Source organism: Oxyura jamaicensis, chromosome 15 (genome assembly GCF_011077185.1).
Source record: "Oxyura jamaicensis isolate SHBP4307 breed ruddy duck chromosome 15, BPBGC_Ojam_1.0, whole genome shotgun sequence".
In the NCBI taxonomy this organism is placed as follows: domain Eukaryota; kingdom Metazoa; phylum Chordata; class Aves; order Anseriformes; family Anatidae; genus Oxyura; species Oxyura jamaicensis.
The window spans coordinates 427,763-445,416 of record NC_048907.1 but is presented as its reverse complement, the minus strand read 5'-3'; the positions used below and the strand labels follow the sequence as shown (position 1 = coordinate 445,416).

General features: G+C 38.9%; 1 protein-coding gene across 1 annotated transcript in view; it reads right to left on the bottom strand.

The window, feature by feature from the left end:
* Positions 1-3,063: 3,063 nt before the first annotated feature.
* PITPNB (phosphatidylinositol transfer protein beta) overlaps positions 3,064-17,654 on the bottom strand; it is a 29,382-nt gene continuing 14,791 nt past the window's right edge. The window contains exons 8-11 of the mRNA XM_035340885.1: positions 14,694-14,771; positions 12,039-12,149; positions 9,003-9,125; positions 3,064-4,952 (exon numbers count right to left, since the gene is read on the bottom strand). Of these exons, the coding sequence (XP_035196776.1) occupies positions 4,902-4,952; positions 9,003-9,125; positions 12,039-12,149; positions 14,694-14,771 (363 nt within the window). The 3' untranslated portion in view covers positions 3,064-4,901. The remainder of the gene's footprint in view (positions 4,953-9,002; positions 9,126-12,038; positions 12,150-14,693; positions 14,772-17,654) is intronic.

The following is a 17,654-nucleotide window of genomic DNA, read 5'->3' as shown; positions in this document are numbered from 1 at the left end:
ACACTCTTAGCAGGCAGAAATGTGTCCACAAAAAGTCAGAGCCACACTCATGTTGGCACACAGCTAACCCAGCCACGTGGGGCACAGCCATGCCATGCAGGTCCGCAGGGAACCAATTTCACACAGCAGTACCAGTACAAATGATAGCCGCATCGGAAAACATGTTCACAGGAAACTCTTCCCATCTACCATAACAGGACTGCATGCAGAGCCAAATACAGAGCAGAGTGGCAGTGCTCACTACACTACGCATCAGTCTTTTACATTATACTGATTTATCAGCATTTATACTATATAGTCATAAACATCTTGAGAAAGTGGTATTTTCTTGCTCTGAGCCTTCTCCCAAGACAAAATAGAACCACGAAGCCCATCCCTACCTGCTGCCCCAAACAAAGGTGTCCCAAGGGCACCAGCCACCAGGCTGTCTCCAAGCGGGACCTTTCCAAGGCCGGGCTGTGAATTGGCACCAAGGCAGAGGCTGCGGAACGCCATCCTCCTGCCCCTTTCAGCAGAGCCTGGGCCCAGGCCTCACATTTGCTCTCTGGTACAGGCAGCCACTGCGGCCCACTGAAGGGTGTGCCAACACACCCATTTACACGTTCTCGCTGCCTGGACCCTGAGTATAGCTGTGAATTGCCCACATGCCCAAACCAAGGTGGTCTGCACAAGCTCTTCCTTGCCTTGGTGCCATTCACAAGCAGCCAGCATCTGGTGCCCAGCCACAGGTTTCCAAGGTCAGGCTGGGGATTGAGTTGCACACACCTTGCTTCCTACTTGATATGCAGCCACTTGACCTGAGGTAAAATAAGCATCCTTCCCACTGACAGACTCCCTACTGAAAGCAGAAAAATGATCAGTCTGAACTGTTTTGTTGCAGCTGCTGCTCTTCCCAAGACAGACTCCAGACACTGAGAGCTGTGGAGAGGGACCAGTCTGCTGCCCACACAGGCTCCTGTGTGAGGCCCTCTGCCCCACGCACCCAGCTCTGTGGAGAAAGTCTCTCTGTAGGACCTCTCTGGGCTAAGGCATTGCTGGAAATCACTTCCAGCATCCCGTTAGACCTGTCTACTGCAGGTACCCCCTTCAGAGGTGACAGCAGCTGCTGCCCCAGCCATGTTGAGCCCTCCAGCTGCTCTTTGGCAATGGTAGCGGCCTCCGCTGTCATGGGCAAACCCTGGGCCTGCCAGGTCAGCAGGGACAGGCAACAAATCCAGCACCAGTGACCTTGTCAGCAATAGCTCAGAAATGACAAGTGCTGACTGGAAAAGTCAGAGTAAAGCCTTGTTGCAGACAATTCCAAGAGGCAATGCAGATGCCAGCTTACCTTAAGCTTTCACCAGGGAATTCTGAAAACTGGCACTCGAGAGAAAAAATTACACTATTGTAAAACTTGCAAAGATACCTTGCAATAAATCACCATTACCTGAGTTTCTCTGTAATTTGCAAATACATTACTGAACAGAATGTTTTCCCTGTCACAATCCTGATCACCTCTACCTTATTTCAGCAATTAGGTTATTTTTTTTAAATACTTCAAATATACATGACATTGTTACTGAAGTGGCCAATTATGAGAAAGTTGAAGTCAGGGAGGGGAGGCCAAAGCCCTACATCCAATGCGACATGAAGAGGCAAGCTTTTATTTGGTGCACACTGACAACAAACTCCTGTCCTGCTCCACTTTGCAGTTCTTCCTCTTATCGCATCCTCATTAGTGAGCAAGACAACTTAGCCCCCACTTGGAGTACTGCATCCAGGTCTGTGGCCCCTAGCACAAGAAGGATGTGGACCTGTTAGAAGGGGTCCAGATGAGGGCCACAAAGTTGATCAGAGGGCTGCAGCACCTCCTGTGAAGAAAGAGAGCTGGGGAAGTGCAGCTTGAAAAAGGGAAGGCTCCATGGCAACCTCATTGAAGCTTTTCAATACTTAAAAGGGGCTTGTGGGAAAATAAATAAATAAATAATAAAAAAAGACTTTTTACCAGATAATGATAGGACAAGGAGGAATGGTTTTAAGTTAAAAAATGGGAGAATTAGATTAGATGTTAGAGGAAATTCTTCACTCAGAGGGTGGTGGGGCACTGGAACAGATTGCCCAGAGATCTGGATGCCCCATCCCTGCCATGGCAGGGGGTTGGAACTAGATGATTTTAAGGTCCCTTCCAACCCAAACTGTTAAATGATTCTATGACTACATGCTGCCAAAGACTATATATAAAGGAAAAAAAATATAATAAATGGTTCCTGAAATCCAGCAATTTCAGCAGGTTTGGTAGCCCACAGGCCATTTCCATAGTACAATGGTTTTAATCGGTGTCAGCAAGCTCCTGCTCCTAATCTTGAGGCCATCTAACTTATAAGGAGATGTATCTGGTCACTGATGCTGCCAAGACAGGCCTGCAGTCAGGACAGACACACGGATATTTTAGCCCTTTTTAACTTAAAGAGCTGTCTCAGTCCTCCCTTCCTTCCCATGGGGCAGGCCAGGGAGCCATGATTCTCCAAAGCCAAGGCAGCAGCTGCAAGAGCTCTCTGCAGCCTTGCCGGGCAAGTGAGGGCCATGAACCATGGGCAGATGGGACCCCCTCATCAACACCGTACCTGGATCGGGGGTCACCTGAAAATTTATTTGCACTTCCTCAAGTATTCTGTAAGAAAGATTGCACGCTAATTCAGTCTGAAGGAGCCACGCTTTTGTAAATTAGCCTATACAACCAGAGTACCACTGTATTCCAAGAATACCAGATGCAACTGTCTGCAAAAATTTAGTCTGGCATATTAAGGCAGGAACTCATAACAATTAAAGCAAACCACCTTCTCCATGCTCCAGATAATGGCAAGGTTCAAGCTAATTATGTGTTACCCTGCTTGAAATCCTAAACCAAAACAAACATCCAAACTACCCCTGCTTCAATTGCTTCTAACATACAAGCACACATTTGAGCTCACAACCACTGAAGCTCATCCTTGTACTTCCAACCTTCTCACGCAGTTCAGTAAAACTGAATGCCAGATCATTAGCAAACCACAAATACTAATACCTAAGACAAGAGACAGAACATTTTATCACCAAATTTATTTAAATTTCATTGGCTGTTTTGCTGTAGGTCACACCAAAGTCTGCCAAAGTAAACTCAACATTTTACATTCACTACAAGATTCTCTCAAATTTTCACAAGTCCAAAAATATGAAAGTTGTAGGGTCCCTTTCCCTCAGTTTCCATTATGACTCATTTTAATGACAGTGGGACTTCTATTCTACCATTGAAAGAGAACTGAGACCTTAGTTTTCCAGGTTTGCAACAGCCCTCCTTTTTAAATTATGTATGTACATATATTTGCAAAACTGACCTCCTGATGGTACAGAGAACAAGTATCATTTAATTGTTAATCTAAAAAGGAAAAATAAAAGAAGAAAACAGCTTTACAGCATGAAGGACAGGATAGTGAAATTGCACAGAAGAAATGTACAAATGTCCACTTGCTGGCAGGCACTTCAGTGCCCAGCCCTCACAGCAGACACGTACACTGGCAGGGTCAGGCATATGGCAGACCTCGCCCTGCTACCCTTCACGTTTAGGCAAATATTATCAATGACAGTTGCAGAAGTCAGATGACTCCTTTTGTAAGCAGCCCAAGTAAAGAATGGTTCTGAATCGTTGGATATATGTGAGATTATAAAGATGAATGCTTAAGCAAGAATTGGCTTACTGAGGTTTCTGGGGACACCAGGCAGTATTAGAACTTAACTAGTGTTTCTAAAATATTTTTTCTGATCTAGCAAGCATTTTGATAATATATACCTATGATACGCTCCATCTCAATATTTTCTTAAAAATGCTGAAGACATTTTCCTATTTGAGAGTTATCTACAGACCTTTATTATACCATCTTTTCTTTTACGTGTCTACTCCTAACAAATATCAGAGAAACATGTTAGATGCTACAATTTAAACTTTCATATCTGAAAGTATACATCTCTTTTTAAGTGTATTTTCAACATGAAAAGAGCTAAAATCACCATTATATTCCATTGTGCAATGTGTGTGAAATCAAGACCATTTGCATAGCTTCCAAAGTGAAACTCTGGAAAACTGCAATTTTTATTAACGGTATGACTTTAGAGAAGGTCTGTCTGCCTCTATTTTCACTGCATAGCCTAAGATATACTTGAAATATTGTCGGTTTCTTTGTCTAGAAAGCCAGCTTCCGGAAAATTCCAAATTGCAAGTATTTTATAAATCACCAGCCATTTTTCCTTAATCTTGCCAATTTTAATGAAGAAAAAACATTAGCATTTGAATGTACAAAAGTCCAATAAAACATGATTTTTATTTTATTTTTTTTAAATCAGTGAATGGGTAAAGTTTGAGTCAAACTCATTCAACAGTAAAAGTTTTCCAATTTCCGCTAATAGAAATTTCTGATTTGACTATAGGATAATGACAATCCAGAAATAAATAGCTATAAATACATTCATTTTTCCTATTCCAAAAAAAAAAAAATTACATAGGGAAGACACAAAATTGAAATCAACTTATCTGAATCCGTTTCTTTACACTGAGATACGGGCAAGTTATAGCAGATTGACTCAAGACAGGAAAAAAATTTAAGGAATAAATTGGTCCAGTATTGACATTCATGAAACATACCAGTTAACATAATTCTGCAGTTAATTCAACCTTTAAATGACACTACTCAGTTGATTTTTATTTGCTTCAGGTACACATAATGAAAGCAGTTTCCTTTGCATCTTTGCTGAGGACAGGTATAGTACCCTGGAGACACTGTAACAACCCCCTTCAGTATGCATGTGCGTATATATAATTATATACAAATAATCATGCATCCACACACACATTTGTATATCAACACTGCATGTGATGGTTAAATCCATCATCATTCATCGTTGGCAGCACTTGTTCCTCTGACTTGGCCTTGATTACGTAACTGTGGAGAAAGAAGACACACAATTAAGCATTAACAGTTTATTTGAATACTAAGTTCCAAACAGATAGCTTCATTAACCTCCAAGAAAAATAGGGAACAGCATCACCAGGACTGAACAAATCATACCAAAGCAATGCAAGATTTGTTAGGGAATCTTAATTTGGGTGCTATCCTCACTGGTGGACAGCAGCTCCAGTCTCTGAGAAACCTCACACCAACCAGCAGGACTTAAAAAATGCTTTGGCTGGGGATCCCACCTGCAGTATTAAAATAGTCACAGTGGGAAATACCAACATTAAAGTAATATACACAAATACTCAGAAGTCTGCAAATCTCTGAAAACCCTGCTTCCTGCAGTAACAATTTTAATTTAATATTTATAAATATCTGTATGGAACTGGATTTTATGAAGTTAACACACTTTAAAGATGACAGTCCACAATCTCCCTCAATTATGTGGATTAAGTCCACATATCACATGATGCTGACTTTTCTGATTTGTGCCCAGAAAACTACTTGCAGGCCTCAGAGCTCAGTACCAGCATGGTGATAAAAATGGTCACACACTTTGGGTTTCTGCACTAGATGAGCACAAAGCGCTGGGTTACATTGCCAGTGTGTAAGGCATTCTGCAACCAGACTGAGCACCTGCAATTGATCAGTGTCCATGTACAGAGAAGGTCTCTTATGTACCCTGGACACAAAAGGTCACCATCAGCAGTTGATCACATCAAGGTTCTCAAGCAGGTGTGAGCTTACAGCCCAGAAGCATTGTCTAGATGTAATTTTGCCAGCAATTCCCATCCATATATTAGTCACTTTTCTCCTTTTCCATCCAGCAGTTGACTTACACAGCTTGATTTGCCTCAGAACCTACAGAGAGACCTCCTCTAGACGTCAGCAGCCAATGTGCCTCGAACGGAACCCTTCTTACGCATCTAAACGTAAAATAAAACTGTGAGCTACCACGTAAAGAACCTATCATACTGTGGTTAGTAAGAGAGAGGTAACGATCTATACAGCCAGGACTACTTTCCCTGGCCAGGACCAAAACCAGAACCAGCCTCAGCCACAGCTGAAGTTTTTTGGAGACTGGGAATACAGAGTGCTTTTTTTTGGTGAGGGAAGCCTAGGAACCACACAGCAGCTCTAAATGATATCCCTTAGATTTTTAACAGGCCATGATGCTTCAGCTCGGAGCCATACTGCTAGAAATACTCTAAGACATGAGATATATCACAGTGCTTTGGCAGGGTCAGATGCTCTTCTATTATGCACTGATTAGCTGGTGTGTATTTAACGAGGCACAGGTGCTCCTTATCTCCAGAAGCCAGATACATAACATTCTAAGTGAAAGAAAAAAAAAAAAAAAGAAAAGGATGTGCTGGGATAGAGAAACTCTGGAAGAACACTGATGAGGATTCAGAGAGTAACAAAACAAGTAACAAAAGCAGAGACCCTGACAATAAAAATTGACTTAAGATGAAGAACAGGACCAAAAAGGAACTGAAATGTCCACAGAATCTAAACATAAATATTAGCTTAAACTAAGAAGACGAAAGGGTGTTAATGACAAAAGGGAATAACAAAACAAAGCAATGTATTCTAGGAAAATGTAATGCTGCCAATATTAGAAGGCTTGCTTTCTGCAGTTGTTTCTGTTTAAGCATTGTACACCTACATAATAGAACAGCATCAAAAAACATTTCTCTGTAGAGATGGAAGCATGAACATGTTTTTGTCAACATATTAAGTACCCTACCACTAAAGTCCTTACTTCCCAGTAGTCCAGAAAAAATGTTTTGTTGTATATCTGGGATTTAATGAAAGTTACTATTTAGCACAATGAAGTAGCTGCTTATGAAACACAACCAAACTATTTGGGGTAAAATTAACATTCACATTGTATTTGCAGTGACATTTTTGCTTTTAGGCTATTTTTCAATAAAAGGTGCATGTCACCGCAAAAGCCTTGGAACGTCATTTATAGGTATTTGTAGATACCTCTATTTAGTTAAGAAAAAAAATATTTAGCAGTAGGTTTTCACTCACATTTCATAATACACATAGAAAAGCTGTGTTAGTGTAACTTATCAATGCATTTTTCTCATGACAAATAGACTTTTTCAAAGAGTAATACTCTTAAGTTCTTGAAAGTAAGGTCATACATGACAAGCTACTTGAAATAAGCCAGTTGCATCGCTCAGCAAAATAAGAAAATAGTATACAAGTAGGTTTGATATTTAAGAACAAGGATAAATGTTACACTCAGAAACATGTGAAGTGGGCTTGCTTAATTAAAAAGAGTAGCAAATGTTTTGCAAAAAGTATTTAAAAGAACAGTTACTTACCAGTGAGAACTCTGAAACAACACTTGCTTTATGGAAGACAAACATCCAGAGACACAAAAGGGAAACTTTCTCATGCACAGGGCTGTATCAAGCACTGCTTACTCTCTCCAATACATACCTTGTATGCAATACTCACACTGCCACTATCCTTTCTCAGAGAAATTGGATGAAGTCCGTTTCATTCCAAATAAAGAACTATGGGTGTGCAAAAGAAAACCCTTCTGATAAAAATCAGGTATAGAGAGGAAAGTGGTTACTCTTCCTCCTTCACAGACACCTAGGAATAGGTGGTTCTAGCAATAGATTCTGGCATAAAGCAGAATTAAAGAAGAAATCCGTGTGATTTGAAAGAACACCTTCCGTAATAAAAAATATCCAAATGCCAATGAGAAAGTACTATATTTGCAAGAGTGAATGGACATCATTCTTTTCCAAAACATTCTGGGAGCTGCCAAAGCAGACAATCCCTTCAGCTTATCTGAAAAGAAAGTTTGGTTTTACCACTTCAGACCATCTACCTATTAACACACAGAATGGTGAAGAAGCACTTCTGCCAAACTCACAAAACATTTCTACACAATGCAAGATGGCTCCACACAGTTCATAAAGACCACACAGAGAGAGCATAACAAGTGGGGATGGAGGAGTTACAGCTAGTTTTGATACTAAAAGAAAAGATGTGTTAGGCTGAAACCACAAAATGGACTTTATAACCATTGTCAACAGTAGGTCAAAAGCATAAGACAGTATTTAAAAATATCTGGCAGCTGAAATGAGTTAAACCATGCAAAAAAGCAAGTTGTAGCTGAAGGCACATTGTGTCCTGACAGCACCAAGACAATGGAAACAAAATGACAAGCTGAACAGGTTTGGGGCATAAAGTAATTGGCAAAATTGGAAGAAAGCACAATTGCAACTCCACAGACTGCAAAGAACCTAAAGATAGCAGGACTTAGAATGAGAAAGGCTCATGCCAAAGGTTGTGCTCTGGAAAGAGACTGTAGAAGAAAGCTTCTTGCTTAGCCTCTGATGTTTCTCTACCTCTTAAAAGAAAGAGCTGGGAAAGTGCCCATTGGATGGATTTCCTTCTAGACCTCAGTCCAAAGACAGATCAAACTAAATATATTTGATCCTCACAGCCACTAGTGCAGGAAAATTGATACCACCTCAAACCTGTTAATTTTACTTTTTTTTTTTTTTTCCTCAAGTAAAATTTAGTTTTGCTGTGCTAATCAGGATGAGTGCAACTGTTGTCATGTGACATATACAAGTTTGCTTCCCAACATGTCTGAAGAGAAAAAGTAATCATGTCTAACAATGATTAGAAATGAAACAAAGCAAAATGATGCAAAAGTGAGATGACAGCTCTACCTGACAAGTGGTAAACAGGCACTCAGAGGGATTTTTTCTAATGAGTATGATAACATAAATGAAGAGATGGGCAACGCAGACATTTCAGATTTACTGACATCAGAAATATTTACCTTAAAGCCACTTCCAACTTAACAAAAACACAGCATGCAGAAGCTTCAAGTGCATGGTTCTGCATAGGAGAATCTTTAAAGGGGCTATAATGCTCATCGGCAGTTGCCCAGACACACACAAGGGGATATACACAACTTAATTTGCTTCAATTTCTAACAGTCTAAATGGCATAGCTATAGACAGCACACAAACATCAGCCTTAAGGAGGTCTTACCGCTTCCAGCTCCTTTTGGGTTTCATCCTCCATTCTCCTAATGTCTTCCATAGTCAGATCAATCCACTTGTCAATCCAACAGAACAGCTGGCGATGAAAGTTGGTAAATATCCTTTTTTCTTGCTTTAAGAAGATAAGTAAACATTAAATAGAGGCCTGCATTTTGCCAAAGACTGGTGAATTGATTGCAGCTCTTCATTTTGAAAAAGTGTAATATTTAGGTGCATAATGCTTCATACTGCCAGAAGTTTTGCCTCCTCACACTACTGGACCCTATTTAAAGTCATATTAATTCTCACATTTTAAAAATGAACAAACTTCACTATCAAAGAAAAGTTTTGAAAAAAGTCAGCAATTCATGTTACTTGAAGATCCTGAAGAATCCTTCTAAAATTTGTTCTCCCCAAGACAGCACCAAGTTGAAATAAAAATGGCATAACAGCTAGAATGTTTAGTTTGTACTGTATAAAACTCTAGACCAGAACCATCACAGGTTCTGTGCTGTTAAAAAACAAAAACAAAATGATGCTCAATTCCTGAGGCAGAATGAAGCAATAAGGGGGTAGTTCTGACTTCAAAGATGGCACACTTGTGATTTGTACTGAGTCAGCACCTTGGCAACATTTGACGTGCAATTTCAAAGGTACAAAACCCTTGAGAGTACAGATATTTATGCTCAGGATTCCACAGCCATTTCATTACAGCAGGCGTATCTGGGTTCTGAATCGATCTCAGTATGAATACTGTCACTGTGACTCTTGAATTGCTAGGTTTCACATTTTTAAAAATACTGCTGGCCCTAAAAACACACTGTTGTGCTGAAGATCTGTACTAGCTCAGTCTAGCTCTAGTGCCCTGGAATTTTAACTTTTACAATGTTGACTTGGAAGATGAAAGAGGTATCATATAAATCATCCCATTTGCAGAATTATCACTATTGCTTCTAGCTGCTCTGATAAAAGCAGATGCAACGCTGACATCTATTTCACTACTAAAACTCAGACTTCTACATGTATTGAACTACCCAGGTTGCCACCTAAAGTTAAGGTCTTGTTCATCTGCTCCCAGAATTTGCCTTGTTAAAGCTGCTGACTGTCCTCAAAAACAAAGCTGATCACATTTAACACACAGTTCTTGACAACTGGCAGAAAGAGATCAATTTCCTCTGAAGAATCAGCTTCAATTAAAGCAAGGCAAAAAAAAAAAAAGTCGTATATTCAAGAATTCCCCTCATCAGATCACAGAATCAGTCTTGGCTCTCCTGGTAGCTTATTCCCAACCAGTTTTCAGTTTGAAGTGTGTAACACACAGTTCCTTCCCAAACCCAGCACCACACCAAAGCATCTTCTTTCCCTTCTGTACTGGGTCTGGCTGGGATGTTAACTTTCCCTGCAGCAGCCCATACAGTGCTGCGCTCTGCACTTGTAGCTAGAACAGCAGTGGTATCACACCGGTGTTGTGTCTGCTGCTGAGAAGTGCTGGCACAGCATCAGGACTCTCTCTGACCCTCCTAGGGGGTGGGCAAAAAGTGAGAAAGAAACATCAGCAGGGTAGCTGACCTAAACCAACCAAAGGGATATTCCATACCATATGATGTCACACTCAGCAATAAAAGGTGGAAAAAGGAAGAAGAGGGGAGGGGTGGGCTCTCGTTGTGAAAACGTCTGTCCTCCTCCCAAACACCAGCTACGTGCGTTGAGGCCCTGCTTCAAGGACGTGGTCAAGCATCGCTCATTTGTGGGAAGTAGAGAGTAATTTCTCTCCTCTGCATTTCCACATAGCCTTCACTTGTTTTGTTTAGTTTTTCCCTTTCCCCCTCCCTTTTCCCCTTTCCCCTTTCCCTTTAGTTGAATTGTTTAATTAATAATATTTCCTTAATTTTATATATATATATATATATTTTTTTTTTCCCCTCTTTAATTAAATCATCCTTATCTCAACCCGTGAGTTGTTCTTTCCTTTACTTCTTCCCCTCCTCATCTGAGGAGGGGGAGTGAGAGAGCGGTTGTGGTGTTCAACTGCCTAGCACGGTAAAACCACCACACCTCCCTTTGTACTGCAGATATCACAAACTACCTTCACTATCTTATTCTCAATTATTATTGTTTGAAACTTTTCTCTTTTGCTATCATCACTATTAAAATAACAAAACTTTTAATGCAGTTTGCTAGGTAGTCCACTAATAGCTAAACACCCTGTTTAGCACAATGAAAATGGTCTCACTTGTGTTGTCAGTGAGGAAACGCCATGCCCAATTGCTACTGCAATGTGGTTTTGTTACTCACTATTACAGCACATTTTCTCTGGATTGAAGAAAACTGGAATGCCAGTCTAGATCAAACACTTCGACTACATGTTAAGTTTACATTCTGAATGTTTAGACTTTTTTTTAATTTCACGATTCATATTCTGATGATAAAGAGCTAATGAAATAAGATGCAAGTATAATTTGACAAAACACCAGTTGCCAACTAAACCCTAGCGTATTGGATTATACTTGCATCAGACCTCGCTTTGCAAGTATTTAATTCCAGAAATATCAAGTACTGTAGAATTAGTACAAATGCAAGAACACCTTCATATGAAAACTAGAACAGAAGATACTAAAGAAACACCAGTACATATTTTATGCAACTTTCAACTAATGAGATCAAAACAAATCAAAGATTTGTCAAGTGCTGTGGTTTACAAAATCATGAGTTAAACTTACATGACACAGACTCTTTGCTAATACTTTTGCTTTTTTAGCTTAGAAGGTGATTCTAGTACACCATCAATGAAACATCACTGCTGGTAGACCAAGACACAAATGGTTCTATTTGCTGAAGAAATGAACAGGAACTGCTTGATTGCAAGCAACAGGAAACTTCTATGCTGTTTCACCTCAAAAAAAACACATCACCCACCACTACCACAAACAAACTCTGCCAAACAAAGAAACTCTGCCAAAACAGAACCACCCTGCCTACCTACCTGCCCACCACCAATCCCACATCTCCAGCAACATTACAGTGATTTTTTTTAAGAAGCACTTACCTTTTGTATAAAGTTTTCAACTTTGTTCTGCAGTCCCCACCATTTAAATTTGATAGTCACCAACTTGTAAGCACACATTTTAGGACACTCCTCATCAGTTGCTAGCTCTTTCTGTTTACAGATAAACGGAAAGATTTTTTTAAAAATTTAATTTCAGTGAAATGCATTTAATATTATTATTAGAAATTATCATTCTAGGCATTAGAAATTGACTGCACTGTAATCTCAACATAGGATAACAGGGATTAGCAGACAGACAATCAGGCTAAACCTACAAAACAATTCCATCCATACTGCAAGCATATATTATAAATTTAAGTTTTAACATTATTTTCGTGACTTCAACTAAAATATACTTTCAGTCATTTTGACGGGACAATGAAGCTACAGGCAATTATAACCTGAGTTGTGCTAAGTTTCTCAGTATGATGGTGGAAAACATTTGCACTAGAAAAAAAAAAAAAAGATCATAAAAAGCACATAGCTACCCCTGAAGCTTACTTCTCACAACAACATAAAACAACTTCATTTCAGTCCTGCTTTGCCTACATGCTGCAAAAAGAAATTGAACCCTGGCACGCTCTCCCCTATTCTTCTCTTCCTTACCTTCTTTCCCCAAAGACAATGACAGAAGGGTATTTCCTTTCCCAGGCACAGATGTAATTTCTAATTGCATAGCATAATATCCATATTTTTTGCATGATGAGTTATCAACCTTCTGACTGCTACTATAGAATAAACCCAGGAACCTTCCATCATTGGCAATAGATGGCCATAAGACAACTGAAACTCCCCACAAGGGAAAATTCAGGAGACACGCACCACCATCTCCTCTAATTCCTATGTTTCTATCAGAGTTCCTACTTCCAAACAGGTTTGAAGTACCTGTAACATTACGTACAGTGATTTTCCTACAATTCATGCGGTCAAATTTACGTAACAGAAGAGACTATGTCATGTTTTTGTCTAACAGCACGTTTGGTTACTGCAACCCTTCTAAGGGATAAAAAATAAGGTTTAAAACAAACAAAACTTAACCTACACCTGTGTGTTTGGCTTGAATAACAAGAAATTACTGTATGAAGTGCACAGATTTTTATTCTGCCATAGATATTTGTTCTTCTTTCCTCCTCAGGGAACAGGCAGGAGGGGTGATACAGGAATGGCCTATTTGGGCCTGCGTGACCCAAGGAAAAGAGGGAAATCACTTTTTCATTGTTTAAAAACAGCTGCAAAAGGAGAACTCTGACTGCCTGGAACTGAAAGCACTGAATTTTTATGTTCCATTTAGTTTTGTCCTTTTACTAATGCCTGGACATAGATTTCTGCTGTTTAGGAACACAAAACAACAACAGCACTTTGTTTTTTTTGTTCATGAATAGAACATCAGTCTGAGGATAACTGGTTTTCATTCAAAAGCTCTCTGGTGATGCATATTAGTGCTAAATATTCCATGTTAAATAAATATACATTATTGACCAAGATCTTTATACATTATACATACCTTACAATAAATCTTGTTAATTTGTGCATGACTAACAGCAGTTGTCCATTGAATTGTTAAAAGAAATCTAGTTTAAAAATGCCCTAGATTATTTCTACTTTGAAATTTGTTGTGTATACAGGCTACCTGAGAGTCAGTTCTCAAGCATGACTTTCCTTTAGTTGAATATATAAGCAGAGCAAATTCTTACCGGATTGATTTTATGTGGTAAACATTTACCAATACTCAATAATGTGTGCAGAAAGGTGACACTAATGCCGAGGAATTTTCACAGAATGTTATGTCTCATTTAAAACAGATTTATTCCATTATTCACTAAGGACATGAAGGAAATGCAGCACACTAAATTTTGGTTGGTAATGTTTGGTAATATTAAGCAAGCAGCCTGCATGATGTATTTAAAAGAAAATTCTTAGTGCATAGGCTTAGATAACTGCAGCCCTAGGTAAAGGCCAGATGGCTTTACCTTGAAATCAAAGTTTTGGTCAAGCCAGCAAATGACCAAAGCACGTGGAAAATGTATTCCCCAAACCAACTCAGATTACAGAACTCTGACTAAGAATTTCAACAATGCAGTAGATGCATCTGTGCATGACTGTACACACATATACAGGAATACAAACAAGATTTATTATCACACTGAAGGAGAATACTTATGATGAAATACTACATTTTTTTGTGTGCATTTTATATGCATACCACAGAAGTTAAACATTTAGCAAGTTGAAGACAGGCATAGATTTAGTATGCTGATACACAGCTGTTATAACCATTTAAATATCATGGGAAGCTTCCAACTATGTTTTTTTTTTTAATTTTATTTTTTTTTAAGTTACTGTCAAGGGTTACCACAATAGAATGAACACTTGCAAGGAATTCATCACAGTGTAGCTTCAAATGTCAGTCTTGAATAAGAATAACGTTCATCCAATGTAATTTGCATTGCTTTCTTTTCAGTAGCGATAATAAACAACTAGTATACAGTACCTTGCTTATCAACATATTTGGAATTTTATCTGAATACAAAAGGAAATAAATATTTCTGCCCTCTGTTTTAAGGCTAACAGCACTAGTGCTAATCTCTAAGAAACTGCAGACTTTTTTTTCCTGCTAGTAAGACTTCATAAGGTCGTCAAGTCAGTTCTTATTACCTTCCAATTTGGCCCCAAAGGTCCTCTCTTAGTCTTAACAGACTGGAATAACGCAGGGTCTTCATCAGCTTTGTAGTCCTACAATGTAAAAACAAAAAACAAACAAACAAAACAAAACAAAAAAAACACACACACCTGAGAGTCAGAAAAAAACAGACAATATCCCATTGTATTGAGCTTGTTCTGTTCAAGACTACCAAAATTGATTGACCTGAGTGATCTGGAGCAGGGTGTGGGGAGCACATTTGTTAGTAGTGTTTACGCTTTTGCTGAGTACTCCATCACACCTGCTCATTAGCACTCTGGGGCTCCCTTCTAGGTTAGATTTTTCTTGTGCTGGACACTGTCTTTGTCACTATCTTGTGCGACACACGCACTTATCCTTTCAGCTTTGTAAGCTTTCTTGGGGAAAGGAAAACAGTACTACAGAAATCAGTATACTAACATTTATCAAATTGCAACATGTCCACTTCTGAGAAAACAGAACAGAAAGGGAAGAAGGTGTAAGTGAGCTAACCTGCAAGGTTAGAAACTGCATAATCTCAAGTCTGAAACACATTTCCAGGCTAAACACAGAGAGGGCACAAGGCAGCAATCCGAGTGGCACTGCTTCAGAACAGACTTCACTACTTACCAAGTCGCGTACAGTGGAAACAAAGCTATTATCAATAGAACTGAGAGATTACAAATGCTTCCAACATATAAATTTACTTAATTTTACTGATGACTAGCATGGAAATGGTTATTTCATAAAGATGCTTCTTTGGGAATTAGGGAAGGATAAAAATCCCTGACCTCAGTACTGAGTACAAGTAAGGTTTACATAATGTCTCAAAAATATCCGCCTAAGAAAACCACTACACCCAGGCAACCAAAGAGAACTGTAAAAATTAAAATTACTTTTAAGTAGAACAAGTACCTGGTTGGGGCAAAAAAGCCCCAACAGAGTTTAGCAAAGTTAATGTGTAGTTTTTAAAAGCAATTCTAATGAGGACAAAATTTGCAGAACATGAAAGAAATACCACCAGAAAAGTAGCTACTATCATTCCCCCCACTTCTGCATCAGAGTTGTTACAAAGAATCTCATTCGTACACTGCTTTAAAGATGTATTAAAACTGTACCTTCATCTTTCTTACTGCATCCCCCTACATTCAAGATTAAATCCTATCAGCCCCAGGACAGAAATAAATTTTAGAAAGGATCTCTGAATACTAAAACTGCAATATTAATATTTCTTCTGAGGCACAATGAAGGCATCTAACTACACCTTCACTGCAGTGTGTTGTGAAGAACTGGTTTCCACAGATGACTGAGTTAAAAAGTTATTGTAGGTGAAGGTATGAATACAAATGTACGTAAAACAAACCCAAACACTTTAACATTATTAAGCAGGAATTGTCAGATTGGGTTAAACAGGAGCCCACTCTAATCTAATATTCTGTTTTAGTGGCCAGTAACAGATGCTTCATGGAACCAGGATGCAAATAACCCACTGGCAGAGCTACCAATCCAAGCAGTAGAAGTTTGGTTTTCACTTAGGTGTTTTGTTTTGCTTTCCCGGGAAAGAATATGAACTCTTCATTTATAGAGCCTCATATCACTGGATATTTCTGTCCACTTTTATTCTTGCCCTTCGCTGCAGCCAGTGGTAATTAGTGACTAATTAATTATGAACTGTGCAAAAAGTACTTCCTTCTCCCATCCTTCCAAAGGGTCTGATTCCCATCCCCCTCCCCATTTTATTGCCTTCATTAGCCTTGTATTAATATGGGAAAGGTGAACTTCACATGTAACATTTTTCACTATATTTATTTACTAGGAAAAACCTAAATGAGCCTGAGAATAACAACCCACACAAAAGAACTTTCCTCAGCTCTCCCAAAACAGTTCCATTTCCCTATTTTCAATGTTTAACTCTCGTAAATTGAACTCATCACAGGGTAATACTGCACATACAGCTGAGGAGTCGCTATACGAATTCAATGTTTCAGCTGTCAGAAGTACAGAAGATCCCATCTAAATTTAAATTTTCTTTAAATTACTGATAATCACTACCTTTTAACAACCTCATTCAAACATCGGAATAGAAGACACCAAGAAAAGGATCAAACTATAGTAACATATAAGCAGTTTGCCAATTAACAACCTTAAAATACAAGAGCTTCCATATTTTAATGCCAATTTTGTAAACAAGAACAGGCACAGCATTTGATGCAACCTTGAGTTTCCTAGTTCAAATGTCTGAGTATCTGACCTCAGTAGAGCCCGACACTCATACTGGTGTCTAGGGCATATGGGGACCAATCATATATGCTTCAGTGGTACTAACAATACCCAGAGGATGCTGCAGTCTTAGAGCACAAACATAACATGATTAGGATGCTCTCATAGTTCATCTCTGTGCTTTCTTTAGAGGAAAAAAGAAGAAAGTAGAACAATTATATTTGTATAATTACATTAAGTACTTTCTGCCTGTATGTTATGGTGTATACCATAGCAATCTTACAGAAACGCACTGTAGAATACAAATTTTTAAATACACAGTGATCAGATAACTCATGTTATGCTGGGAACTTTGCTTACTTTTCCTTTGGCATTTTTGTATTTAAACTCACCTACATATGCAACTCTGATTTTATTTTTATGTTGTGGAATTCTTGTCCAGGTACCACAGGGATACCCAAGTCCACCTGATAAGACACTGCCTGGCAGCCTCTCATTGCACAGAAACATAGGTATAAAGTGACTGTGCTCTTGCATTTAGGACCCACACATTAGCACAGTTGGAAACACTGGAAATAAAGGCTATCCAAAGTAAAAGGTAGGAGTAAAATTAAAAACAATCAAAGAAAATAGATGAGTCATGGTAAAGTTTTCTATGGCAGAGACCACATTCAGGAGCTTTCAAAAATCACTTAACCCAAGTCTGGTTAAGGACAGAAAAAAAATCTGTCTAGATT